At 51.6% G+C, this 27,530-nt stretch overlaps 1 protein-coding gene across 1 annotated transcript; it reads left to right on the top strand.

Annotated features, from left to right (window-relative positions):
* The first annotated feature begins 475 nt into the window (after window positions 1–475).
* LOC143289220 (uncharacterized) lies at window positions 476–27,358 on the top strand. Its single transcript, XM_076598178.1, has 5 exons — window positions 476–562; window positions 6,091–8,219; window positions 9,351–9,487; window positions 22,103–22,291; window positions 23,689–27,358. Exons 2-5 carry the CDS (start codon window positions 6,092–6,094, stop codon window positions 25,201–25,203), a joined length of 3,969 nt encoding a protein of 1,322 aa, XP_076454293.1. The 5' UTR covers window positions 476–562; window position 6,091; the 3' UTR covers window positions 25,204–27,358.
* Window positions 27,359–27,530: the final 172 nt, after the last annotated feature.

Below are 27,530 nucleotides of genomic sequence, written 5' to 3'. Positions count from 1 at the left end.
GGGGATGTGTGTGTGTGTGTGTGTGTGTGTGTGTGTGTGTGTGTGTGTGTGTGGTATGAATCAACGAAAATGCGCGCGCGCGCGCACACACACACACACACTACACACGAACACACACAAACACACTACACCACACACATACACACACAGAGAAACACACACATTACACGACACACATACACATGCACACAGACACACGCAGACCTACAAGACACATACACACACACACAAAAGTTGAGGGAGTGAGACAGCGGTGGCAGGCTGGCAGGCAGGCAGTGATCCATTCAACAACCCGGACCTGGCGTTAGTGCTTGCATTCACTGTCAGCAAAAGGCAGCCAGCTATAGCAAGGAGAAAGAATGTGTAATATAAGTCCACCATTCTACCTTGTTTACCAGCTACCCGACGAGGACAGCCTTCACCTACTAAGTAATCCGACCAGCGCCGGTAAGTTCCTGTCCTTTTTTTGTCAGTGTACCGAGAGGTCAGGATGTGAGGTCATTTCAGGTCAGAGGTCAGGCAAGTACATCAGTCAAGTACATCAGTCTTCCTTACTCGCCAGGTTAGTCATGTCTCGGTGTCAGGGACTGATCGACTGATAGTTATCACTGTGTGAAATGTTTCTGATAGTTGTCAGTGGTCACTGTACTGCTTGCTATGTGGTGCATGTGTTTTCATGTCTTTCACTTTTGTCGCTAGAGTGACTTTCCTGTGATTTGTATGTATGTATGTACATTCGTATGTATTTATTTATGTATATATCTGCCTATGTCATTGCCTATTTTTTCTTAGTTTTTTTTCTTCTTCTTCCATTTTCTGTAAGTCTGAAGGACGGAAAGTGTGAGAGAGAAACAAAAGAGTGAGAGAAAGAGACAGGGGTAGATAAACAAGGGGATGAGAGCGGGTTTGAGAGAGACAGAGAGAGACAGACAGACAGAGAGACAGACAGAGAGAGAGAAAGACAAAGAGAGAGAAAGGGAGGGAGGGAGGGAGAGAGACAGAGAGAGCGGATAATACAAGACAAAGAAAAAATTCTACATTTCCGAAGAATACTAAACACTGGCGTACTTTTTTGTTTTTTACACCCAGTCCCCCCACCCACCCCCACCCCACCCCCCACCTTACCCCCCGCCCCCCTTCCACCATGAACATGGTCTACACGGTGACTGTTACCAGTCCAGTGATCTGACTTGGTCGTGTGCCGGGGTACTGCACTGCTGAACGCATCACCAACATTCTCCATTTCTGGTGCTGGTGGTTTGTGGTATAGGGCCTGAGTTCCGGCAAAGCTTTTCTCTGTTCCACTCAGTGAAATTATTGTCTGTCCACTTCTTTCGCTGTCTGCCTTATCTCCTTTCTTTTTTTCTTCCACGCACCGTTCCTGAATGATGGTCTTGAAGAGTCCGTCAGATCTTGTTACGTGGCCATATCATCCCATTTTCCTTCTTTTTTTTTCACAGTTGTCAGGTCCTCCTACCGACCAACGTGCTGTCTGGTGGTTTTAATGACTTATCCATTTGTTATGTGATCCTTGTAGGCGATGCCAAGAAGCTTTCTGAAGCATCACATTGCCACTACTTGGATCCTTGTATGAAACTCTGCTGTGAGAGTGCAGGACTCACATGCATACAAAAAAAAGTTCTGCTAATGTGTGCAGGAGTTTTAGCTTTGTTATGAGACTGATATTCATGTCTCTACATAGGGACTTCAGTCTAGCCAGTGCTGTTGAAGTCTGCGTAGTTTTTGTCAGTACTTTGTCTTGGACCCTTCTCCACTGATGATGGCACCAAGGAATATTAAGCAGCCTCATTGTTTCATGCTTGGCGTCCACTGATATTGGTCTTAGTCTAAACTGGATCCTCGCAGTTTGGCATGGTTTTCATCTTCTCAGTGCTGATCTCCATTCCATACTTGATTTATTTTATGTTTCGTCCAAGCATTTTGCCAGTTCTGTCAATTCTTCCTAATTGCATGCCCCCACTGATCACTGACACAAGCAAAGTGATGCTCAAAGTGATCCCAAACAGACACAGACCACAAACAGAATAAGACATTGCAGAAGAACACGCTGGGTTCTGAAGTGGAAGAAGCACCACTGAACAGATTTCCATCCTTTACGTTATGCGTGAGAAAAACAGCTACCACCAACAAAACATCTACCTTGTCTACATTGACTTCATGAATGCGTTTGACCGAGTGTTGCATGATGTACTGTGGACAACAATGAAAATGCAAAACATGGACTACAAGCTGATCAACACCATTCAAAGCTGTGGGCAAAACGCAACAGTTCCGTCTTCATTCAAGGAACTGTCGGATATTACTTCCATACTTCAATTGGGGTTCGTCAAGGCTGTCTTCTATCTCCCACACTCTTTCTGGAATGGATAATGATTGATAATACCCAGGAAGAACACTCTTGTACTATCAACATCAGAGGACGTACCGTCATTAACCTCACATTAAATGATGATATTGATGAGTCTACACTACACAATGCTAAAGAAAGGCATAAGCTCAATGACAATAAAATATATAGGAAATCACACACACACACACACACACACACACACACACACACACACACACACACACACGCACGCACACTCAAACACAAACACACTCAAACACACATGCCCAAATAAAACCAACACACACGCGCGCGCGCGCGCACGCACGCACACACACGCACAGAACATAATGATTTCAATAGAGGGAACATAGTGGGGCGGATGGGTGGGAGGAGGCAGACAGACAGACAACTAACCATTTCCACATCCAAGAGCCAGTTTGATCCGGTGTTAGGGGTGTTATCTGCGAACGCGTGAAAATCACGTTGAAGCTGGCTAATGATGTCGGACAGACAAAACAATATTGGACTAAGAACTGGACCTTGGGGAACAACAAATCGAAGAAGAAGTTTGAATTCAAAATGATAATATGAAATAAATACCCTTTGAGTATGACTGGAAAGGTACGATTTAATTCAACTGAAGCCTGTGCCTGGTGACGTAATTATTCATGGGTACAAGGCCATGCAGCGTGAATTGTGGTTTGTATCATTCATTCCCATGAAAACCTTGCAGAGAAATTGTGAGAAAGCTAGAATGAGTTGTCAGGTGTATGTGTGTGTGTGTGTGTGTGTTTGTGTGTGTGGACGTTTATGAACTGAATCACACAATGGTGGAGCAGCCCCAAACACAAGTGACCGTGAACTGCTTCACAAGAGCATTGACGTCAACACGACACGCACAAACCCAACTGAACACACACACACACACACAACACACACACACACTCTGACCATCTCCCTCCTCCCTCGTCTCTGTCGTTCTTTTGCTGTCTGTGCCCCCTATCCCACCCCTCTCCTATCTCTGCGTGAGTGTGTGTGGGTCCACTGATCTGAAAATATTTCAGATGAGCGGTGAGGGGCTGGGTGACAGGGAGGGGCAGTGGAGCGAGTATGAAAAGGACAATGAGGGAGGCGTGACAGAACCTGGTGTGAACTGAATGGAGATCTGCAGAATAGAATCGGACTGCTCGTGGAATATCCGGGTCTGTCTGCAAGGCCGAGGGGCCTACATTTACCCCCTCCCTACACCCCTCCCCCGCACCCCCCCCCCCCTGTCCCCCCCACCAGGAATGATGTAGGCTTGTCTTAACTCACTCAGTACGGCCAGTCCTCTCTTCTCCTCTACACAGACCTCTCGGATGTCCAGTGGGTGTCTCAATGACCCAACCTTTAGCTTCCGTCGTCAGAACTGTGGTATTCTTTGTCAACATTCACCTCTTCAGTATAAGAGCCTTCCGCTTGCAATATTTTGATGATGGTAATTGGGATGAAACGCTGTTAACGTCGTCTCTTTCGCCGTTCGTATGGAGAGAGTTAAAATGTTATTCGGTGTCTGCTGAACTCATTTTTGCATGCTCTCAAAACAGAAAAATTGGACGCACTCTGTGTCGTAAACCGCAGAGGAAGAAGACAATAAATCTACTGTCAGAATGTGTTCTTGTGCCTTATTACTTTTTCGCGTTATTTCTTTCTCTCATTCTGTAGTCCTACGCCAACATTTTGATTTAAACAATATAATTGAAAACAAATTCTATATAATATACAAGTTTCGAACAACAAACTTAATGCTTGTGCACCCGTCCACGTCTGCCCAAACGGTAATTTCTTTCCACTGAAACCCATGCAAGGGAAACAAAATTAAAGGATCCAAACATCAACCACCAAAAGCTTATGATATTTCATTCAATATTATATTTATATGACAGATATACGAAAGGTCCCTTTTTCCGCAATATGTCCCCTTTCTCTTCATCAGCCACCAAAAAGAGTCCTATCCTGGATTTAACAGAGATCTACTATCCACCATGGTGCATGATCAGAATACCATGGCTCCAGTACACCATCTGGTGTTGTCTCTGAAGGATTCGTGATAAACCGATCATAGTCTCGTAGTTTTGCTCATTGATAACGAGTTCAGTCCGAGGATGGAACGCTGTACCCAGTGTCAATCATTCTAATTAAGACTATTCTTGTTGCCAGTCGAGCTCAGGCAAAGTTGAAAGAATTGGAGCCCACTCTGGAACGGAACCCTTAATTCGGTCCCGCACTGAGTGTGTCCAAGACGACTCCAGTCAGAATGCAACAGAAAGACCCCGTACTTCACCGACATCGAGAGATATTAGGACGGGATCTGCTTTACTAACAAAAAGGGGGTCCTCTACCATCATTCCCGGAAGGGAAACATCAAGGCAAAGCAAGTAGTTGTACCTCAAGGACTAAGGCTGACCGTTCTGTTGTTGGGGCATGATGCTGCCATGGTCGGACATGTTGGCGTGAGGAGGACGCTGAAAGGATTTGGCAAGATTCGCTCATGGCGATGCGCACTGTTGCTAGTTCTCTACCCAGCAGCTGCGCTGAAGAAGCCGGCCGGATCGCCGACGAAAGCTACGCAAGTGAGTGGCCTTCTATGACTGAGAGATCGGTTTAACTTGGTAGTCATTAAGACTTTTACTGGCCTGGAATGCATTCTAAGTGACGAGTGTTGCCGTTCCTGTGACATTTGTCAACGAACTGTTCCAAAAAGTCGGAATATACGTGTTCCATCGGGGCTTGTGCCGCTGGTACATGTACCTTTCACCAAAGTGGGGACTGACCTCATCGGACCCATTGTACCTGTCTCCGCTCGAGGACACCAGTACATTAATTTTTTGGTTCTGGTCGACGAATCCACACGATACCTTGAAGCACTTCCACTCAAGTCCATATATTCAGTGCTGAAGCTCTATGGTGAGTGTGGGCAAGAGTTGGTATTCCTGATGTGATGCACTCGGATCAGGGAACTCAGTTCGTCTCAGAATTGATGCACGTCCATCATCTCTTAGGACTTCGTGGTGAGATTCCTACAGCATACCATGCAGTCTACACTACACAAAGAATCTAATTTCCTAAATGAAAAAAGTTTCGTTTTCGTTTTCGATTTCGATTTCCTTCTCTCTCTCTCTCTCTCTTCAGAGCCTTGGCTACCCCCAAAATGTCAGAAATTTCATTTACTTACAATACTATCGTATTTTAAGTTGTCTGCCCTTTGCTGAGGTGCGTAAATTTCCTTTTACAGTGTATGCGCGTATAATGGTTAAAGCGTTGTGAGTATGAAGATGCACATGTTGAGGGTAGGATAACAGGTAAGAGACAGGGCTGGGTACGAGGTGAATATACAGTCATTGGTCTTCACCATTCATATGTAATAGTTATATTTTGTAGTCGATTGTATCAGAAATGTACTTTATTTGCACTTGTCGTGATCGGGGCTGTGTTCAGTGTTCTCTCTCCGTCTCTGCCTCTCTCTCTTTCTGCTGTCACGTCTATGAGCCTTTGTTTGCTCTCTCTCTCTCTCTCTCTATATATATATATATATATGTATGTATATATATATATATATATATATATATATATATATTGTTATATATAGTAATGTGTAGTAATATATATATATATATATATATATATATATATATATATATATATTAAATAAGAATGATTGCTCAACACACAAGAAACGTCCACACGCCTTTTGCCAGAATGGAATGCCCACGTCTGCCCTGTCGTCTCTTCTGTCTGACTGTGGTGGTAGCGCTGACCTCCGCCGGCCCTTTGCTGCCAACATCCACCTCTCCCCTCACCCGCACACCTGACGGTGATGGCACCAACACAGGAACCCCAATCTCTGGCGTGGAGAGCGGCAACTCCAGCAGTAGCAGCAGCCAACACAACAGTCCCACCAATCTGACATCCAGGCCGCCCCCCGTGAACTCCCACACCACCACCTCCTCCCCTCCCCGGTTGACCCGATGTCGGTACGACCTGACAGAATATGCGGACAACACTTACTATGAGGTGGACGGTGAAAGTCTGCCACTGCTGCTGAAGCTGTACCAGATGGCCCAGAACGAATCCCGGTGTTACCTCAGCAGGCGGGATCTGGAGAGCATGATGGATCCTTCCGCCACCAGTGACGCCATCGTGGCCTTCCTCATGTACTGTCCGAATCCCCAGGGGACGGACGTGGCGTTCATGGAGGACTATGAAGCTGCGGATCTGGACGCCTCTTCCCGTCCTGCCACGTCCGGCAACAGTTCTCTTCCTTCTGGAACAGGAAGTAAGGAGCAAAGGGCAGGAAACACGTCATCCCCTTTCCGGTGGTACCCACACGCAATGTCCTATTTCCTGACGGCGGACTGCCGGGTCAACCTGAAGGCCGTGGACATTGTGGCCAACATGTCGGAGTTGCGCTGGCTGGTGCTGTCTGCCAACAAAGCCTGGAACTTGAGCGAGATGGTGGAAAAGCCCGAGCTGTGCCGGGCCTTCAGAAACGTGGTGGCACTGGTCATCATGAGAGACTGGACCACCAGCACTTACCTGCCCCACCTGGCGCTGTGTGAGAACTACCTGCACAGCCTGGTGGAGCTGCACCTCACCAACGACAGTCTGACGTCGTTTCCTCAAATGCTCCACTCGGCGGTGCCCAACCTAAGGACCCTGATGATAGATGACAACAATCTGACGGCCCCCGTGGACTTTCCCTGGCCCTCGGGATTCACCAAATTGCCCCGGAACATGAGCAGAACCAAACATGTCAACATCAAATACAGCTTTGGCAACTCTATTGACATAAATCCTTACATGTTCCGTAGGATCTATCTCATGAACGGCAACAGAATAACCAACCTGACTCATTTTCAGTTCCACAGTGATTTCCAGTATATATCCATAGAGCGAAATGGACTGAAAGAAATCGCTGCTGATGTTTTTGATAACGTGCCATCACTTCAGTTTCTAAGCTTGGCTCACAATGACCTGGAATCGCTTCCAGAGAATGTGTTTGCTCGTCTGGTGAATCTGAGGAGATTGGACCTCCAGGGCAACAAACTGGTCAGTCTGCCGACTCCTGTCTTCAGCACCGTGAGGAAGCTGAAACGTCTGGACCTGGGCCACAACCACCTGCAGGTCATCCAGGAAGGTCTGTTCACCAGCCTCCAAGAACTGACCCGGATCAGCCTGAAGAACAACCAGATTGTGGAGATCCGGAAAGAAGCCTTCACCAATCATGCAGTGAAGCTCCAACGCTTGGAGCTGCAGCACAACCCGCTGAGGACCTTTCCTGTCATCGTGTTTCTGCTAAGAAGTCTGCTCTACACCTACCTGGACCAAACCCACATCCAAGTCCTGGACTTTGTAGATATTGGCCGGCAGACCAACATGTCCTTGCTGCTGAGCAACGAGAAACTCGAATTCCAGAAGATCATCTCACTGAAGAACAGCCAGCTCCGATCTGTGGTGGTCAACACTGAGTCAGTAGAAATCTTGGGCATCTTCCATCTGGCCATCCAACACTTCACCATTCAGCTGGACGGGTCACCACTGGCCTGTGACTGCCACATCCTCAACGTGACCCACACACTGCGGGAGTGGAAGGAGAACAAATTACTGACGGGAAATGAAGCTTGTCTTAAGGAGTGGCGGTGCGCCTGGCCCCCTGAGCTATCGGGGAAACCCGTGGCTGTCCTGAAGGACGAGGAGACTTACTGCCCTTTAAAAGAGGAAGCGATTTCTGGGCAAGATGGCAGTGAACAGTCGTCCTGTCCGGAAGGCTGCGAGTGTTACGTGCGGACCAAAGTCCACACTGTCATCGTGGATTGTCAGAATGGAGGTCAGTGGTTTTTATTTGTTTTATTTTGTTTGTTATTTATATTTTCATATTCAATTTTGATTGTATTCTTCTCTTCTGTATTCGATTTCATTTTATTTTATTCTATTATTTTCTACTTTATCTTATTTCATTTCAATGAATTACTTGTGTAAAGTGAGTGAGTCTGTGTAATACTAATAGCCCTGTGTTCGGTTCTCTCTCTCTCTCTCTCTCTCTCTCTCTCTCTCTCTCTCTCTGTGTGTGTGTGTGTGTGTGTGTGTGTGTGTGTGTGTCCAAGATAAACTGAAACAAATTCATTTCTGTGGAAATACTTTGCTGCCGACACAAGATCTGGATTTAAAGTAGTGGAATTGTAAAGTCATGTCGGTAATAGGCTGTGGGTCGACCGGATCATACCTTACTTATTTCCAGATCATGAACGGTATATTTCTTTGAGGCTCCCAATCCAGGAAATTATATTGGGCTCTTTCCACTTGCCTACACGATTGTTTGGGTTTGAGGATGGCATGACATTGTCTTTCTTGTTCGCAATAAAAAGGGAACATAAATTCTGGACATAATCCATAGATAAATTCTGGACATAATCCATAGAATGACACCAGCTACACCATCGACGCGTTTACTGCTTATGTATATTTTAGAATGGATACTGAATTATCAAGAATGAACATTTAAAAAAAAAAAAAAAAAAAAAAGGATCAATGACACATCTCAATTTTTGTACCATACGATACACTGGTCTGCGTAGATCTGGGGGGAAAAAATGACATGTTGCAATGTGCCTGGGGTGATGGCAACGTTTCCTTTACCAGAAACTTTGAACGAAAACTCTTCAGTAATCGAGATACATCAAAACAACATGATTTAAATGGTGTTTGCACCTCGTATACAGAAACCAATTTATCACACTAAAAATGAGTTTGGATATTGATTTTGACAGTTGTTGAGAAAGAAAGAGAGAGAGAGAAAGAGAGAGAGTATGTGTGTGTTTGTGTGTGTGTGAGAGAGAGAGAGAGAGAGAGAGAGAGAGAGAGACAGAGACAGGCATAGAGAGAGCTAGGGGAATTGTGGGTAGACAGACAAAGTGAGAGGATCAAGCCCCTCCTTTATAATCTATTCCATAATTCCCAGGCCTGACCTCGCTGCCAGAGACGGTGCCAGACAGAACCCAGGAGCTGTGGCTGCAGAACAACACCATTCAGAGCCTGGAGAGACGGCCATACCTCACCCACCTCACCTCCCTCAAACTCACCTCCAACAACGTCAAGGTCAGTTCACTGGAAAGGGAGAGAGAGAGCGGCGATAGGATAGAGGAGTCAGGCGGGTGGGAAGGGGCGTGGGGGTGGGAGGCGGGGGCAGAGGTCAGTGTCACATTCACACACATCCAGACACACACACACCCGGAAGGGGCGTGGGGGTGGGAGGCGGGGGCAGAGGTCAGTGTCACATTCACACACATCCAGACACACACACACCCGGAAGGGGCGTGGGGGTGGGAGGCGGGGGCAGAGGTCAGTGTCACATTCACACACATCCAGACACACACACACCCGGAAGGGGCGTGGGGGTGGGAGGCGGGGGCAGAGGTCAGTGTCACATTCACACACATCCAGACACACACACACCCGGAAGGGGCGTGGGGGTGGGAGGCGGGGGCAGAGGTCAGTGTCACATTCACACACATCCAGACACACACACACCCGGAAGGGGCGTGGGGGTGGGAGGCGGGGGCAGAGGTCAATGTCACATTCACACACATCCAGACACACACACACCCGGAAGGGGCGTGGGGGTGGGAGGCGGGGGCAGAGGTCAGTGTCACATTCACACACATCCAGACACACACACACCCGGAAGGGGCGTGGGGGTGGGAGGCGGGGGCAGAGGTCAATGTCACATTCACACACATCCAGACACACACACACACCCGGAAGGGGTGTGGGGGTGGGAGGCGGGGACAGAGGTCAGTGTCACATTCACACACATCCAGACACACACACACCCGGAAGGGGCGTGGGGGTGGGAGGCGGGGGCAGAGGTCAGTGTCACATTCACACACATCCAGACACACACACACCCGGAAGGGGCGTGGGGGTGGGAGGCGGGGGCAGAGGTCAGTGTCACATTCACACACATCCAGATACACACACACCCGGAAGGGGCGTGGGGGTGGGAGGCGGGGACAGAGGTCAGTGTCACATTCACACACATCCAGACACACACACACCCGGAAGGGGCGTGGGGGTGGGAGGCGGGGGCAGAGGTCAGTGTCACATTCACACACATCCAGACACACACACACCCGGAAGGGGCGTGGGGGTGGGAGGCGGGGGCAGAGGTCAGTGTCACGTTCACACACATCCAGACACACACACACCCGGAAGGGGCGTAGGGGTGGGAGGCGGGGGCAGAGGTCAATGTCACATTCACACACATCCAGACACACACACACCCGGAAGGGGCGTGGGGTGGGAGGCGGGGGCAGAGGTCAGTGTCACATTCACACACATCCAGACACACACACACCCGGAAGGGGCGTGGGGGTGGGAGGCGGGGGCAGAGGTCAATGTCACATTCACACACATCCAGACACACACACACCCGGAAGGGGCGTGGGGGTGGGAGGCGGGGACAGAGGTCAGTGTCACATTCACACACATCAAGACACACACACACCCGGAAGGGGCGTGGGGGTGGGAGGCGGGGACAGAGGTCAGTGTCACATTCACACACATCCAGACACACACACACCCGGAAGGGGCGTGGGGGTGGGAGGCGGGGATAGAGGTCAGTGTCACATTCACACACATCCAGACACACACACACCCGGAAGGGGGGTGGGAGGCGGGGACAGAGGTCAGTGTCACATTCACACACATCCAGACACACACACACCCGGAAGGGGCGTGGGGGTGGGAGGCGGGGACAGAGGTCAGTGTCACATTCACACACATCCAGACACACACACACCCGGAAGGCGCGTGGGGGTGGGAGGCGGGGACAGAGGTCAGTGTCACATTCACACACATCCAGACACACACACACCCGGAAGGGGGGTGGGAGGCGGGGACAGAGGTCAGTGTCACATTCACACACATCCAGACACACACACACCCGGAAGGGGGGTGGGAGGCGGGGACAGAGGTCAGTGTCACATTCACACACATCCAGACACACACACACCCGGAAGGGGCGTGGGGGTGGGAGGCGGGGACAGAGGTCAGTGTCACATTCACACACATCCAGACACACACACACCCGGAAGGGGCGTGGGGGTGGGAGGCGGGGGCAGAGGTCAGTGTCACATTCACACACATCCAGACACACACACACCCGGAAGGGGCATGGGGGTGGGAGGCGGGGGCAGAGGTCAGTGTCACATTCACACACATCCAGACACACACATACCCGGAAGGGGCGTGGGGGTGGGAGGCGGAGGCAGAGGTCAGTGTCACATTCACACACATCCAGACACACACACACCCGGAAGGGGCGTGGGGGTGGGAGGCGGGGGCAGAGATCAGTGTCACATTCACACACATCCAGATACACACACCCCCGGAAGGGGCGTGGGGGTGGGAGGCGGGGGCAGAGGTCAGTGTCACATTCACACACATCCAGACACACACACACCCGGAAGGGGCGTGGGGGTGGGAGGCGGGGGCAGAGGTCAATGTCACATTCACACACATCCAGACACACACACACACCCGGAAGGGGTGTGGGGGTGGGAGGCGGGGACAGAGGTCAGTGTCACATTCACACACATCCAGACACACACACACCCGGAAGGGGCGTGGGGGTGGGAGGCGGGGGCAGAGGTCAGTGTCACATTCACACACATCCAGACACACACACACCCGGAAGGGGCGTGGGGGTGGGAGGCGGGGGCAGAGGTCAGTGTCACATTCACACACATCCAGATACACACACACCCGGAAGGGGCGTGGGGGTGGGAGGCGGGGACAGAGGTCAGTGTCACATTCACACACATCCAGACACACACACACCCGGAAGGGGCGTGGGGGTGGGAGGCGGGGGCAGAGGTCAGTGTCACATTCACACACATCCAGACACACACACACCCGGAAGGGGCGTGGGGGTGGGAGGCGGGGGCAGAGGTCAGTGTCACGTTCACACACATCCAGACACACACACACCCGGAAGGGGCGTGTGGGTGGGAGGCGGGGGCAGAGGTCAATGTCACATTCACACACATCCAGACACACACACACCCGGAAGGGGCGTGGGGTGGGAGGCGGGGGCAGAGGTCAGTGTCACATTCACACACATCCAGACACACACACACCCGGAAGGGGCGTGGGGGTGGGAGGCGGGGGCAGAGGTCAGTGTCACATTCACACACATCCAGACACACACACACCCGGAAGGGGCGTGGGGGTGGGAGGCGGGGGCAGAGGTCAGTGTCACGTTCACACACATCCAGACACACACACACCCGGAAGGGGCGTAGGGGTGGGAGGCGGGGGCAGAGGTCAATGTCACATTCACACACATCCAGACACACACACACCCGGAAGGGGCGTGGGGTGGGAGGCGGGGGCAGAGGTCAGTGTCACATTCACACACATCCAGACACACACACACCCGGAAGGGGCGTGGGGGTGGGAGGCGGGGGCAGAGGTCAATGTCACATTCACACACATCCAGACACACACACACCCGGAAGGGGCGTGGGGGTGGGAGGCGGGGACAGAGGTCAGTGTCACATTCACACACATCAAGACACACACACACCCGGAAGGGGCGTGGGGGTGGGAGGCGGGGACAGAGGTCAGTGTCACATTCACACACATCCAGACACACACACACCCGGAAGGGGCGTGGGGGTGGGAGGCGGGGATAGAGGTCAGTGTCACATTCACACACATCCAGACACACACACACCCGGAAGGGGGGTGGGAGGCGGGGACAGAGGTCAGTGTCACATTCACACACATCCAGACACACACACACCCGGAAGGGGCGTGGGGGTGGGAGGCGGGGACAGAGGTCAGTGTCACATTCACACACATCCAGACACACACACACCCGGAAGGCGCGTGGGGGTGGGAGGCGGGGACAGAGGTCAGTGTCACATTCACACACATCCAGACACACACACACCCGGAAGGGGGGGTGGGAGGCGGGGACAGAGGTCAGTGTCACATTCACACACATCCAGACACACACACACCCGGAAGGGGGGTGGGAGGCGGGGACAGAGGTCAGTGTCACATTCACACACATCCAGACACACACACACCCGGAAGGGGCGTGGGGGTGGGAGGCGGGGACAGAGGTCAGTGTCACATTCACACACATCCAGACACACACACACCCGGAAGGGGCGTGGGGGTGGGAGGCGGGGGCAGAGGTCAGTGTCACATTCACACACATCCAGACACACACACACCCGGAAGGGGCATGGGGGTGGGAGGCGGGGGCAGAGGTCAGTGTCACATTCACACACATCCAGACACACACATACCCGGAAGGGGCGTGGGGGTGGGAGGCGGAGGCAGAGGTCAGTGTCACATTCACACACATCCAGACACACACACACCCGGAAGGGGCGTGGGGGTGGGAGGCGGGGGCAGAGATCAGTGTCACATTCACACACATCCAGATACACACACCCCCGGAAGGGGCGTGGGGGTGGGAGGCGGGGGCAGAGGTCAGTGTCACATTCACACACATCCAGACACACACACACCCGGAAGGGGCGTGGGGGGTGGGAGGCGGGGGCAGAGGTCAATGTCACATTCACACACATCCAGACACACACACACACCCGGAAGGGGTGTGGGGGTGGGAGGCGGGGACAGAGGTCAGTGTCACATTCACACACATCCAGACACACACACACCCGGAAGGGGCGTGGGGGTGGGAGGCGGGGGCAGAGGTCAGTGTCACATTCACACACATCCAGACACACACACACCCGGAAGGGGCGTGGGGGTGGGAGGCGGGGGCAGAGGTCAGTGTCACATTCACACACATCCAGATACACACACACCCGGAAGGGGCGTGGGGGTGGGAGGCGGGGACAGAGGTCAGTGTCACATTCACACACATCCAGACACACACACACCCGGAAGGGGCGTGGGGGTGGGAGGCGGGGGCAGAGGTCAGTGTCACATTCACACACATCCAGACACACACACACCCGGAAGGGGCGTGGGGGTGGGAGGCGGGGGCAGAGGTCAGTGTCACGTTCACACACATCCAGACACACACACACCCGGAAGGGGCGTGTGGGTGGGAGGCGGGGGCAGAGGTCAATGTCACATTCACACACATCCAGACACACACACACCCGGAAGGGGCGTGGGGTGGGAGGCGGGGGCAGAGGTCAGTGTCACATTCACACACATCCAGACACACACACACCCGGAAGGGGCGTGGGGGTGGGAGGCGGGGGCAGAGGTCAATGTCACATTCACACACATCCAGACACACACACACCCGGAAGGGGCGTGGGGGTGGGAGGCGGGGACAGAGGTCAGTGTCACATTCACACACATCCAGACACACACACACCCGGAAGGGGCGTGGGGGTGGGAGGCGGGGACAGAGGTCAGTGTCACATTCACACACATCCAGACACACACACACCCGGAAGGGGCGTGGGAGTGGGAGGCGGGGACAGAGGTCAGTGTCACATTCACACACATCCAGACACACACACACCCGGAAGGGGCGTGGGGGTGGGAGGCGGGGACAGAGGTCAGTGTCACATTCACACACATCCAGACACACACACACCCGGAAGGGGGGTGGGAGGCGGGGACAGAGGTCAGTGTCACATTCACACACATCCAGACACACACACACCCGGAAGGGGCGTGGGGGTGGGAGGCGGGGACAGAGGTCAGTGTCACATTCACACACATCCAGACACACACACACCCGGAAGGCGCGTGGGGGTGGGAGGCGGGGACAGAGGTCAGTGTCACATTCACACACATCCAGACACACACACACCCGGAAGGGGGGTGGGAGGCGGGGACAGAGGTCAGTGTCACATTCACACACATCCAGACACACACACACCCGGAAGGGGGGTGGGAGGCGGGGACAGAGGTCAGTGTCACATTCACACACATCCAGACACACACACACCCGGAAGGGGCGTGGGGGTGGGAGGCGGGGACAGAGGTCAGTGTCACATTCACACACATCCAGACACACACACACCCGGAAGGGGCGTGGGGGTGGGAGGCGGGGACAGAGGTCAGTGTCACATTCACACACATCCAGACACACACACACCCGGAAGGGGCGTGGGGGTGGGAGGCGGGGGCAGAGGTCAATGTCACATTCACACACATCCAGACACACACACACCCGGAAGGGGCGTGGGGGTGGGAGGCGGGGACAGAGGTCAGTGTCACATTCACACACATCCAGACACACACACACCCGGAAGGGGCGTGGGGGTGGGAGGCGGGGGCAGAGGTCAATGTCACATTCACACACATCCAGACACACACACACCCGGAAGGGGCGTGGGGGTGGGAGGCGGGGACAGAGGTCAGTGTCACATTCACACACATCAAGACACACACACACCCGGAAGGGGCGTGGGGGGTGGGAGGCGGGGACAGAGGTCAGTGTCACATTCACACACATCCAGACACACACACACCCGGAAGGGGCGTGGGGGTGGGAGGCGGGGACAGAGGTCAGTGTCACATTCACACACATCAAGACACACACACACCCGGAAGGGGCGTGGGGGTGGGAGGCGGGGACAGAGGTCAGTGTCACATTCACACACATCCAGACACACACACACCCGGAAGGGGCGTGGGGGTGGGAGGCGGGGATAGAGGTCAGTGTCACATTCACACACATCCAGACACACACACACCCGGAAGGGGGGTGGGAGGCGGGGACAGAGGTCAGTGTCACATTCACACACATCCAGACACACACACACCCGGAAGGGGCGTGGGGGTGGGAGGCGGGGACAGAGGTCAGTGTCACATTCACACACATCCAGACACACACACACCCGGAAGGCGCGTGGGGGTGGGAGGCGGGGACAGAGGTCAGTGTCACATTCACACACATCCAGACACACACACACCCGGAAGGGGGGTGGGAGGCGGGGACAGAGGTCAGTGTCACATTCACACACATCCAGACACACACACACCCGGAAGGGGGGTGGGAGGCGGGGACAGAGGTCAGTGTCACATTCACACACATCCAGACACACACACACCCGGAAGGGGCGTGGGGGTGGGAGGCGGGGACAGAGGTCAGTGTCACATTCACACACATCCAGACACACACACACCCGGAAGGGGCGTGGGGGTGGGAGGCGGGGGCAGAGGTCAGTGTCACATTCACACACATCCAGACACACACACACCCGGAAGGGGCATGGGGGTGGGAGGCGGGGGCAGAGGTCAGTGTCACATTCACACACATCCAGACACACACATACCCGGAAGGGGCGTGGGGGTGGGAGGCGGAGGCAGAGGTCAGTGTCACATTCACACACATCCAGACACACACACACCCGGAAGGGGCGTGGGGGTGGGAGGCGGGGGCAGAGATCAGTGTCACATTCACACACATCCAGATACACACACCCCCGGAAGGGGCGTGGGGGTGGGAGGCGGGGGCAGAGGTCAGTGTCACATTCACACACATCCAGACACACACACACCCGGAAGGGGCGTGGGGGTGGGAGGCGGGGGCAGAGGTCAATGTCACATTCACACACATCCAGACACACACACACACCCGGAAGGGGTGTGGGGGTGGGAGGCGGGGACAGAGGTCAGTGTCACATTCACACACATCCAGACACACACACACCCGGAAGGGGCGTGGGGGTGGGAGGCGGGGGCAGAGGTCAGTGTCACATTCACACACATCCAGACACACACACACCCGGAAGGGGCGTGGGGGTGGGAGGCGGGGGCAGAGGTCAGTGTCACATTCACACACATCCAGATACACACACACCCGGAAGGGGCGTGGGGGTGGGAGGCGGGGACAGAGGTCAGTGTCACATTCACACACATCCAGACACACACACACCCGGAAGGGGCGTGGGGGTGGGAGGCGGGGGCAGAGGTCAGTGTCACATTCACACACATCCAGACACACACACACCCGGAAGGGGCGTGGGGGTGGGAGGCGGGGGCAGAGGTCAGTGTCACGTTCACACACATCCAGACACACACACACCCGGAAGGGGCGTGTGGGTGGGAGGCGGGGGCAGAGGTCAATGTCACATTCACACACATCCAGACACACACACACCCGGAAGGGGCGTGGGGTGGGAGGCGGGGGCAGAGGTCAGTGTCACATTCACACACATCCAGACACACACACACCCGGAAGGGGCGTGGGGGTGGGAGGCGGGGGCAGAGGTCAATGTCACATTCACACACATCCAGACACACACACACCCGGAAGGGGCGTGGGGGTGGGAGGCGGGGACAGAGGTCAGTGTCACATTCACACACATCCAGACACACACACACCCGGAAGGGGCGTGGGGGTGGGAGGCGGGGACAGAGGTCAGTGTCACATTCACACACATCCAGACACACACACACCCGGAAGGGGCGTGGGAGTGGGAGGCGGGGACAGAGGTCAGTGTCACATTCACACACATCCAGACACACACACACCCGGAAGGGGCGTGGGGGTGGGAGGCGGGGACAGAGGTCAGTGTCACATTCACACACATCCAGACACACACACACCCGGAAGGGGGGTGGGAGGCGGGGACAGAGGTCAGTGTCACATTCACACACATCCAGACACACACACACCCGGAAGGGGCGTGGGGGTGGGAGGCGGGGACAGAGGTCAGTGTCACATTCACACACATCCAGACACACACACACCCGGAAGGCGCGTGGGGGTGGGAGGCGGGGACAGAGGTCAGTGTCACATTCACACACATCCAGACACACACACACCCGGAAGGGGGGTGGGAGGCGGGGACAGAGGTCAGTGTCACATTCACACACATCCAGACACACACACACCCGGAAGGGGGGTGGGAGGCGGGGACAGAGGTCAGTGTCACATTCACACACATCCAGACACACACACACCCGGAAGGGGCGTGGGGGTGGGAGGCGGGGACAGAGGTCAGTGTCACATTCACACACATCCAGACACACACACACCCGGAAGGGGCGTGGGGGTGGGAGGCGGGGACAGAGGTCAGTGTCACATTCACACACATCCAGACACACACACACCCGGAAGGGGCGTGGGGGTGGGAGGCGGGGGCAGAGGTCAATGTCACATTCACACACATCCAGACACACACACACCCGGAAGGGGCGTGGGGGTGGGAGGCGGGGACAGAGGTCAGTGTCACATTCACACACATCCAGACACACACACACCCGGAAGGGGCGTGGGGGTGGGAGGCGGAGGCAGAGGTCAGTGTCACATTCACACACATCCAGACACACACACACCCGGAAGGGGCGTGGGGGTGGGAGGCGGGGGCAGAGATCAGTGTCACATTCACACACATCCAGATACACACACCCCCGGAAGGGGCGTGGGGGTGGGAGGCGGGGGCAGAGGTCAGTGTCACATTCACACACATCCAGACACACACACACCCGGAAGGGGCGTGGGGGTGGGAGGCGGGGACAGAGGTCAGTGTCACATTCACACACATCCAGACACACACACACCCGGAAGGGGCGGGGGTGGGAGGCGGGGACAGAGGTCAGTGTCACATTCACACACATCCAGACACACACACACCCGGAAGGGGCGTGGGGGTGGGAGGCGGGGACAGAGGTCAGTGTCACATTCACACACATCCAGACACACACACACCCGGAAGGCGCGTGGGGGTGGGAGGCGGGGACAGAGGTCAGTGTCACATTCACACACATCCAGACACACACACACCCGGAAGGGGGGTGGGAGGCGGGGACAGAGGTCAGTGTCACATTCACACACATCCAGACACACACACACCCGGAAGGGGGGTGGGAGGCGGGGACAGAGGTCAGTGTCACATTCACACACATCCAGACACACACACACCCGGAAGGGGCGTGGGGGTGGGAGGCGGGGACAGAGGTCAGTGTCACATTCACACACATCCAGACACACACACACCCGGAAGGGGCGTGGGGGTGGGAGGCGGGGACAGAGGTCAGTGTCACATTCACACACATCCAGACACACACACACCCGGAAGGGGCGTGGGGGTGGGAGGCGGGGGCAGAGGTCAATGTCACATTCACACACATCCAGACACACACACACCCGGAAGGGGCGTGGGGGTGGGAGGCGGGGACAGAGGTCAGTGTCACATTCACACACATCCAGACACACACACACCCGGAAGGGGCGTGGGGGTGGGAGGCGGAGGCAGAGGTCAGTGTCACATTCACACACATCCAGACACACACACACCCGGAAGGGGCGTGGGGGTGGGAGGCGGGGGCAGAGATCAGTGTCACATTCACACACATCCAGATACACACACCCCCGGAAGGGGCGTGGGGGTGGGAGGCGGGGGCAGAGGTCAGTGTCACATTCACACACATCCAGACACACACACACCCGGAAGGGGCGTGGGGGTGGGAGGCGGGGGCAGAGGTCAGTGTCACATTCACACACATCCAGAAACACACACACACCCGAGACGTACAGACGAGACGGTTGATTGAGTTCAACGACCTATTGTTTGGCCCCACTTAATTTAATTAATTTATAATTTGTCAATTTTTTTTTGTTTTTTTTTTTTTTTTTACTGAGCTGTCGTCATTGTGCTGTGAATGTTTCGTTGTTCGAGGGGGTGGAGTCCTGGATGTAATGATAACAATCAGAGGACATTTGGTACGCCCAGCCTAATGATAAACAAGAGAGGCAAGGCCTTCAAGACTCACTTGTTATACATTTTTTTTAAATCCAAGCTTTTTGTGTATTGAGTATAATTTCAAAATGTAATGTTTAAGATGAGAAAGATCAGTTTCAAGCAAATTAAGTCCCCTAGCATTGATTACAGAGTAATTTCCCTTTTTTTTACTATCTGCACCAAAACGTTTGCAAAATAAATAAAAATTCCATGCTTAGCAAAAGAAGTTCCCATTTGAACAAAAAATGATGATAATGACTGCTCTTGTTGTTGTGTCAGAATATGAGATCAAAGTGTCAAGTGTAGAGATTACAAAGAATATAAATATAACAGTAAATGCATTTTGCATATAATTAGGCTTTTTTATTTTTTTGTGCCCATCCCATAGGTGCAATATTGTTTTAAACAAGATGACTGGAAAGAACTGAATTTTTCCTATTTTTATGCCTAATTTGGTGTCAACTGACAAAGTATTTGCAGAGAAAATGTCAATGTTAAAGTTTACCACGGACACACAGACACACAGACACACACACAGACAACCGAACACCGGGTTAAAACATAGACTCTCTTTGTTTACACAAGTGAGTCAAAAAGCTCTGAGCGTTTACAATGAAAAGCACAATGGCATACATACAGACTAAAAAACACATGCAATACAGCTGCATGCACAATTTCTCCAACTCCAACCTCAACCCACAAAACCCACACTCACTCCACACAGGATGTAAAACACAAACACATACACACAAACACACCTTGACCACTCAAAGTATATATGGTGCATGTTTAAAAAAATGTAACGATCATGAAAATTGAAATTAAAATAAAAAAAATAACAGTGAAGACCAGAAATTAGTTACTGGTTTGAATGGCTGGAAATAAATGAGTTTTCAAAGAGGCTGTAAAAAAAAAAAAAAAAAAAAAAAAAAGTGTAAGAAACAGCATGCCGAACAGGAATGGGGAGTAAGTTCTATGAGGAAGAAGCCTGTAAATAGAAAGTACGTTTTCTATTTTTGGTTCTGTAGCAGGGAATATTAAGAAAAAGTCATCGCCGCATGACAGGACATGGCGAGATGGAGAGTAGTAATGCAGAAGCTCAGAAAAGTAAGAAGGGGCCATGCCATTCGTTAATTTGTAGCACAGGAGAGAGAGAGAGAGAGAGAGAGAGAGAGAGAGAGAGAGTTTGTAGTCTATTCTTTTCTCAATAAGTAACCAGTGGAGGGAATGAAGAAGAGTGATATGAGCAGATTTGGGAGAACGGAAGATAAGCCGTGCAGCATGGATTAGGACTCTCTGACGTCTGGATAACAAGTAACTAGTTGGGGCATCCAGCGAGCAAAACGTTGCTGTGGTTAAGGCTAGATAGAACCAGGGAACATACAAGGGTCTGGGGTTGGAACATTAACAGAGAAGGAAGTCAGTCCGGTCCAGGCGTCAAGTCCAACTGACATTCCAGAGGAGGACCTAGCTGTCTTGAGATGGATGATGTTCTAGCTGTTCGTCTGTGGTTGATGCCAATCTGGGGACTTTTAGGCTTTTTAGTCGTTGTCTGGTGATAGAATACCCGCCTTGGGCTTGAAGCCGTTTGGCCGTTGCCTGGAGGTAAATTACTCGCCGGGACTTGCAGCCTTTGATCGTTATCTGGTGGTAAGAAATTAGCCTGGGACTTGAAGGCTTTAGGTCGAAAGCAGTACAGAGGTATGGAAGTTTGCGCTTATGATAGCGTCACATTTGAAGACAGGGTGCTAACAAAATGCGTACACCTTGTCAGAGATGTGAGCATCAGTCTGGAATGGTTTTATTTTACTCTCTCTTGTTCTTGCTCTTCTTCCTCTTGTTGATGTTGTTGTTCTTCTTCTTTGTAGCAGTAGTTGTAGTAGCACCAGTAGTAGTAGTAGTAGTAGTAGTAGTAGTAGCAGTAGTGGTGGTATCACCATCATAATCATCTTCAGCGTCATATTATCATTATAATTATCACCATCATAATCACCGTGCTCCATCTGCACAGGACCTGTCGATAGACGTGCTGCTGCAGATGCCAGATCTGAAGGTGTTGCATCTGGACGACAACTGGCTGACAGACCTGAAGCCAGACTTCGCCAGACTGGAGCAGCTGAAGGAGGTCCGGCTGGCTGGGAACCCGTTCCGCTGTGACTGCACCACGCTGTGGCTGAAAGGATGGATCCTGGAACACCAGGTGTGTGTGTGTGTGTGTGTGTGTGTGTGTGTGTGTGTGTATGTGTGTGTGTATGTGTGTGTGTGTGTACTTCGTCTTCGTTGTTCTTCTCTTCCTCCTATTTGTGTGTGTGTGTGTGTGTGTGTGTGTGTGTACTTCATCTTCGTTGTTCTTCTCTTCCTCCTTCTCTCTCTTTTTTGTGTGTGTGTGTGTGTGTGTGTGTGTGTGTGTGTGTGTGTGTGTGTGTGTGTGTGTGTGTGTGTGTGTGTGTGTGTGTGTGTGTGTACTTCATCTTCTTTGTTCTTCTCTTCCTCCTCCTCTTTTCTCTTCTTATTCGTCTCTTTTATGACGTCCTTCTCCTCCTCCTCCTGCCCCTTCTCATACAAACTGTTCTCTTTATTTATGTTCTTCATTCTTACATCCTTCTTTTTTCCACCCTCTTTGTCGCGACAACATCACCCGCACCGCAGCTCCTACTTTTTGACTCACTTGTGCAAACGAAGTGAGTCTATGTTATATAACCCGGCGTTCGGTTGTCTGTGTGTGTGTGTGTGTGTGTGTGTGTGTGTGTTAAACTTAAACATTGCTATTTCTCTGGAAATACTTTGTCCGTCAATATCAAATTTTGCTTAAAAATAGTAGGAAAAAAATCTTCACAGTCATACCAATAACAGGTTGTAAGTCTTCCGAATTAAGCTGTGTTTCCAGTATCATTAACTGTTTATTTCATTGAGGTTTGTTTAAAACAATATTGCACTCTGGGATGGGCACACAAAAAAAATGAAGCCTAATTGTATGCAAATACATTTACTGTTATATTTATATTTTTTTGTATTCTCTAAACTTGACACTTTGATCTGATATTCTGACACAACAACAAGAGCAGTCATTATTATCATTTTTTGTTCAAACAGGAACTTCTTTTGCTAAGCATGGAAGTTTTATTTATTTTGCAAACGTTTTGGTGCAGATAGTAAAAAAGGGAAATTACTCTGTAATTAATTCTAGGGGACTTAATTTGCTTTAAACTGATCTTTCTCATCTTAAACATTACATTTTGAAATTATACTCAGTACATAAAAAGCTTCTTTTTTTTCTTCTTTTTTTTTTTTTTTTTTTTTTTTTTTTTTTAAGTGTATCACAAGTGAGTCTTGAAGGCCTTGCCTCTCTTGTTTTATCTTGTTTTACGGGGTATAACGTGGAAGACTGCATACCAATTTTGTCATTTCCAGATTCATATTTCATTTCAGTCGATTTCTTTCCTTCAAACAGCAAGGCAAGCGCATACCTTAATCCTTGCCACACGCCCTTGTTAACCGTATGGTTTTAAGCTATGTTCCATTCTTTTCACCCTAACCCCATTCCGTCCTGATACGTGTTATAATGGCGTGTGTGTGTGTGTGTGTGTGTGTGATCAGAGGATACTGGAGGACTGGCCGGCCATCAAATGCACGACGGAAGAGGACGACGGGCATGTGTTCACCTCGGTGCCCGACCAACAGTTCGTCTGCAAGGTGCCCGCCACGCTGTCCCAGCTTGCCCTGCCGGTAGCCGTGCCCGTCACCTTCGCCTTCCTGCTCCTCACCCTCGCCGTCCTCGCCTTCCTTCAGCGCCGCCGCCTCAAGGTGCTGCTCTACATCCACACTGGCTACCACCCCTTCGACCGCGACCCGCCCGACCACCAAGCCCTCTATGACGTCACCGTCGTCTGTGACGTGGCGGCACGCGCCTGGGTGCTGCGGCACGTCATCGAGACTCTGGAGGAGGTAGGGGACGGAATGAGGTACAAGGTGTTCTTCTACAGCCGGGACGCCTTCCTGGGCTTCACCACCGCGGAGAACGTGCGGCACTGCGTGAGGAACAGCAAGCGGATGGTGGTGGCGCTGGGCGCGGGCTGGGCGCGCGACGAGCTGCTGGTGACTGCCGTGCACGAGGCGCTGGCCAAGTGCCTGAAGGACATGCCCCACTTCCTCACCGTCCTCCTCCACCGCCTGCCCGTCAAGGACATCGACGACAGCGACAACAAGGAACTCCGCCAGTACGTCCACCGGGGCCGTTACATTTCCACCGAGGACAAGCACTTTCCCAAGAAACTTCTCTACGAGATGCCTCACGTCAAGGCCGCCTCAAAGGACGCAGGCCCCAGTCGTATCCCCATGTGCAATGTCACGACTGTGGCGGAGAACGAGCAGATGGAGGAGGTAAAGAGGAATAGAGACAACCCAGGCGCGTGGAAGGGGGTGTACGTCCGTCAGGTATCGGAGCACGATGTGGACGTGAGCCTCAGACATTGCGGTGCAGAACAGCACAACCAGCATCCTCTCTCAAGAGACAACAACGACGGCGAAATGAACGAGGATAACAACGCTGACGCAGCAGCAGAAGACGGTGCCGACGACAGTCAGAACAAGGGAGACATGAATGACAATGTGGCCCCCCACCACCACCACCACCACCACCCCGCGGACGTGGAGAACCAAGTGAGCGTGGAGTCTGTGAGGAGTCAGCAGCCCAGGTCCATCTTCGTCTGGTACGCCCAGGACGACCTGCCGTTCGTGCTGAAGAACATCGTGCAGCCTTTAGAGAGGCGGGGTCACGCCTGCATCCTGGAGGACCGGGACTTCCTTCCGGGCGCCGCCATCCAGGAGAATATCGTACAGGCGGTGGAGAGCAGCACGCGCTGTATCTTGGTGCTGTCGGACCGCACGGGTGGCAACGACTGGTTCCACTTCACCTTCCATGTGGCCTTTGACCGACACCTCCAGGCACGTGATCATCGCGTGGCGCTGGTGTCGCGCGAGGGGATGGAGGTGGGGCGGTTCCCGGATGAGGTTCAGCAGGTGATCCGCTCCTCCTGTCTGCTGAGTGAGGGGGACCCCTGGTTCTGGAAGAGGCTCCACACCTTTGTCCACCTGGACCGGGCAGAGCTCTGATGCTGACTTGGGTGCTTTGTGGTTCATGTCCCGTCACGCATACTTCTGACACCGACCTGTAAAAATTGATAGCACCTTCGCCTCTGTACAGTGACAGACTTTCTGTAGCAAGCAGATGATGCTTCTGCGACTGCTGCTGAAAAGAGTTTTGCCGATAGATTTATTTGTGTCGATTGTCATCCTATAACTACGGCTGATTTTCTTTTTACGTACTACCGTCAATTGTTTTGTTTATGTTATTGTTGAAAATATACGTTTTTTGACTCACTTGTGTAAACAAAGCAAGTTTATGTTTTAATCATAATAATAATAATAATGGTACTTATATAGCACTGAATCTTGTGCAGAGACAAATCAAAGCGGTGTTCGGGTGTGTGTGTGTATGTGTGTGTGTGTGTGTGTGTGTGTGTGTGTGTGTGTGTGTGTGTGTGTGTGTGTGTGTGTGTGTGTGTGTGTGTTGAACTTTTATAAATCTATTATCTCTGTAAATGCTTTGTCTGCCAATACTGAATTTGGATTAATCGTATTTGGCAAAAAAAATCTTCACAGTCATACCAATAATAAGTTGTAAATCTTCCAGACTGAGCTGTATTTCTTGCATGGTTTATTTCGCTGAGGCTTTGGATAGAAATAAAATAAAATAAAACAAAACAAAATGAAATGAAATAAAATAAACATAATTAGGCTATTCCTGACGGAACGGTATCTTTGGGTTTGAAGATGGCATGACATCGTTTTTCTCGTTCACAATTAACTCTCTCCATACGAACGGCGAAAGAGACGACGTTAACAGCGTTTCATCCCAATTACCATCATCAAAATATTACAAGTGGAGCGCTCTTATACTGAAGAGTTGAATGTTGACAAAGAATACCACAGTTCTGACGACGGAAGTTAAAGGTTGGGTCATTCAGACACCCACTGGACATCCGAGGGGTCTGTGTAGAGGAGAAGAGAGGACTGGCCGTACTGAGTGAGTTAAAAGCGAAGAAATACAAATTCTGGACAGAAAACATGCAATGATTCCACCTACACCATCGACGTGTTTACTGCATATGAATATTTCAAACGGACACTGAATGAATAAGAATGAACATAAAAGAAAAATTCAATTGATGGTCTCAGGTTCGGTAAGCGTGGTGTACACCGGAGTGCACATAATTATGAAGAAAAAAACAACAACAAACAAACAAAAAACCGGCCACATGTTATGGTGTGCTTGAGGCGATGGCAATGACTCCTTTACTGTGGACTTGGAAGAATTTCTCAAATGATCGAGATACATAAAAAAAACAACATAATTTAAATGGTGTTATCATCTCGAATGCCGTAATCACGTAATCAATTGATCGCGCTTCAATCGAAAAAGGGTTAAATATAGATTTTTTGTAAATCATTGGTAGATGCAATTCAGGGCTTTGAGTAATTCTACTTGTTTCTGAGCTGAACGTGCATGTTCTGGTCCATCTAATATGCCTGTTTTCCCTACGCTTAATAATATTCAATACAGAACACATTTTTCCTTGTGGATAAAATGCGTGTCGCAAGTGAATCTTGAATGCCTTGCCTCTTTTTTTTTTTTTTTTTTTTTTTTTTTTTTGTCTGACTATAATATGATCATTTTTTTATGTGTGGTGCATACTTTTGTTCAATCTAGCATAGGTGGTGTAGAAGAAAGAACTGAGAGTACTTACAGACAGCCACTCACTAATATAGAGTAATTACAGACAGCCACTCACTAATATATACACCATACCACATTTATACCATATAAATTATAACATACCAGAGGTTAGGGGGGCGGGGGCAAGGGCGGGGGCCGGGGGGCGGTCGGGGGTGGGGTTATCTCTTCATACCACTCTTTCTCCACCCCAATCCCCTGTCTGTCTGTCAGTCTATCTCTCTCCATGTCTATATAGATAGATAAGTCATTCAATCTCTCTGTATCTGTCTCTCTCTCCGTCTCTCTTTCTCTCCTGTTTTCCCCCTTCTCTTTCTCTCTCTTTCACTCTCTCACTCTGTCTCTTTGTCTGTAACTGTCTTTATAATTCTTTTTATGTCGCATCCAGATGGTTTTGCGATTTTACTGTTCTGGTCTAGTTTTTTATGCATTCTAAAATTAGCTTGTACATTCATAATAAAGAGTTTAATCTGATTTTTTTTTCAGTGTGGATATATGTATGGATGCATGTGTGAATTTACTTAAATGTATGGTGTCGCGCGCGCGCGCGCGCGCGTGTGTGTGTGTGTGTGTGTGTGTGTGTGTGTGTGTGTGTGTGTGTGTGTGTGATGGCCTTAAGAGACGCTGTCTACGCTACTTCCCTCGA

The sequence above is a fragment of the Babylonia areolata genome, chromosome 13 (genome assembly GCF_041734735.1).
Source record: "Babylonia areolata isolate BAREFJ2019XMU chromosome 13, ASM4173473v1, whole genome shotgun sequence".
NCBI lineage: Eukaryota > Metazoa > Mollusca > Gastropoda > Neogastropoda > Buccinidae > Babylonia > Babylonia areolata.
This window is presented reverse-complemented; position numbering and strand designations above follow the sequence as displayed.

Bases quoted from the DNA above. Each gene is read 5' to 3' on its own strand.
- LOC143289220 (XM_076598178.1), top strand. From the start codon at position 6,092: ATGGAATGCCCACGTCTGCCCTGTCGTCTCTTCTGTCTGACTGTGGTG. The intron at 8,220-9,350 runs GTCAGTGGTTTT...CATAATTCCCAG, and splicing joins CGTGGATTGTCAGAATGGAG to GCCTGACCTCGCTGCCAGAG. The intron at 22,292-23,688 runs GTGTGTGTGTGT...GTGTGTGATCAG, and splicing joins GATGGATCCTGGAACACCAG to AGGATACTGGAGGACTGGCC.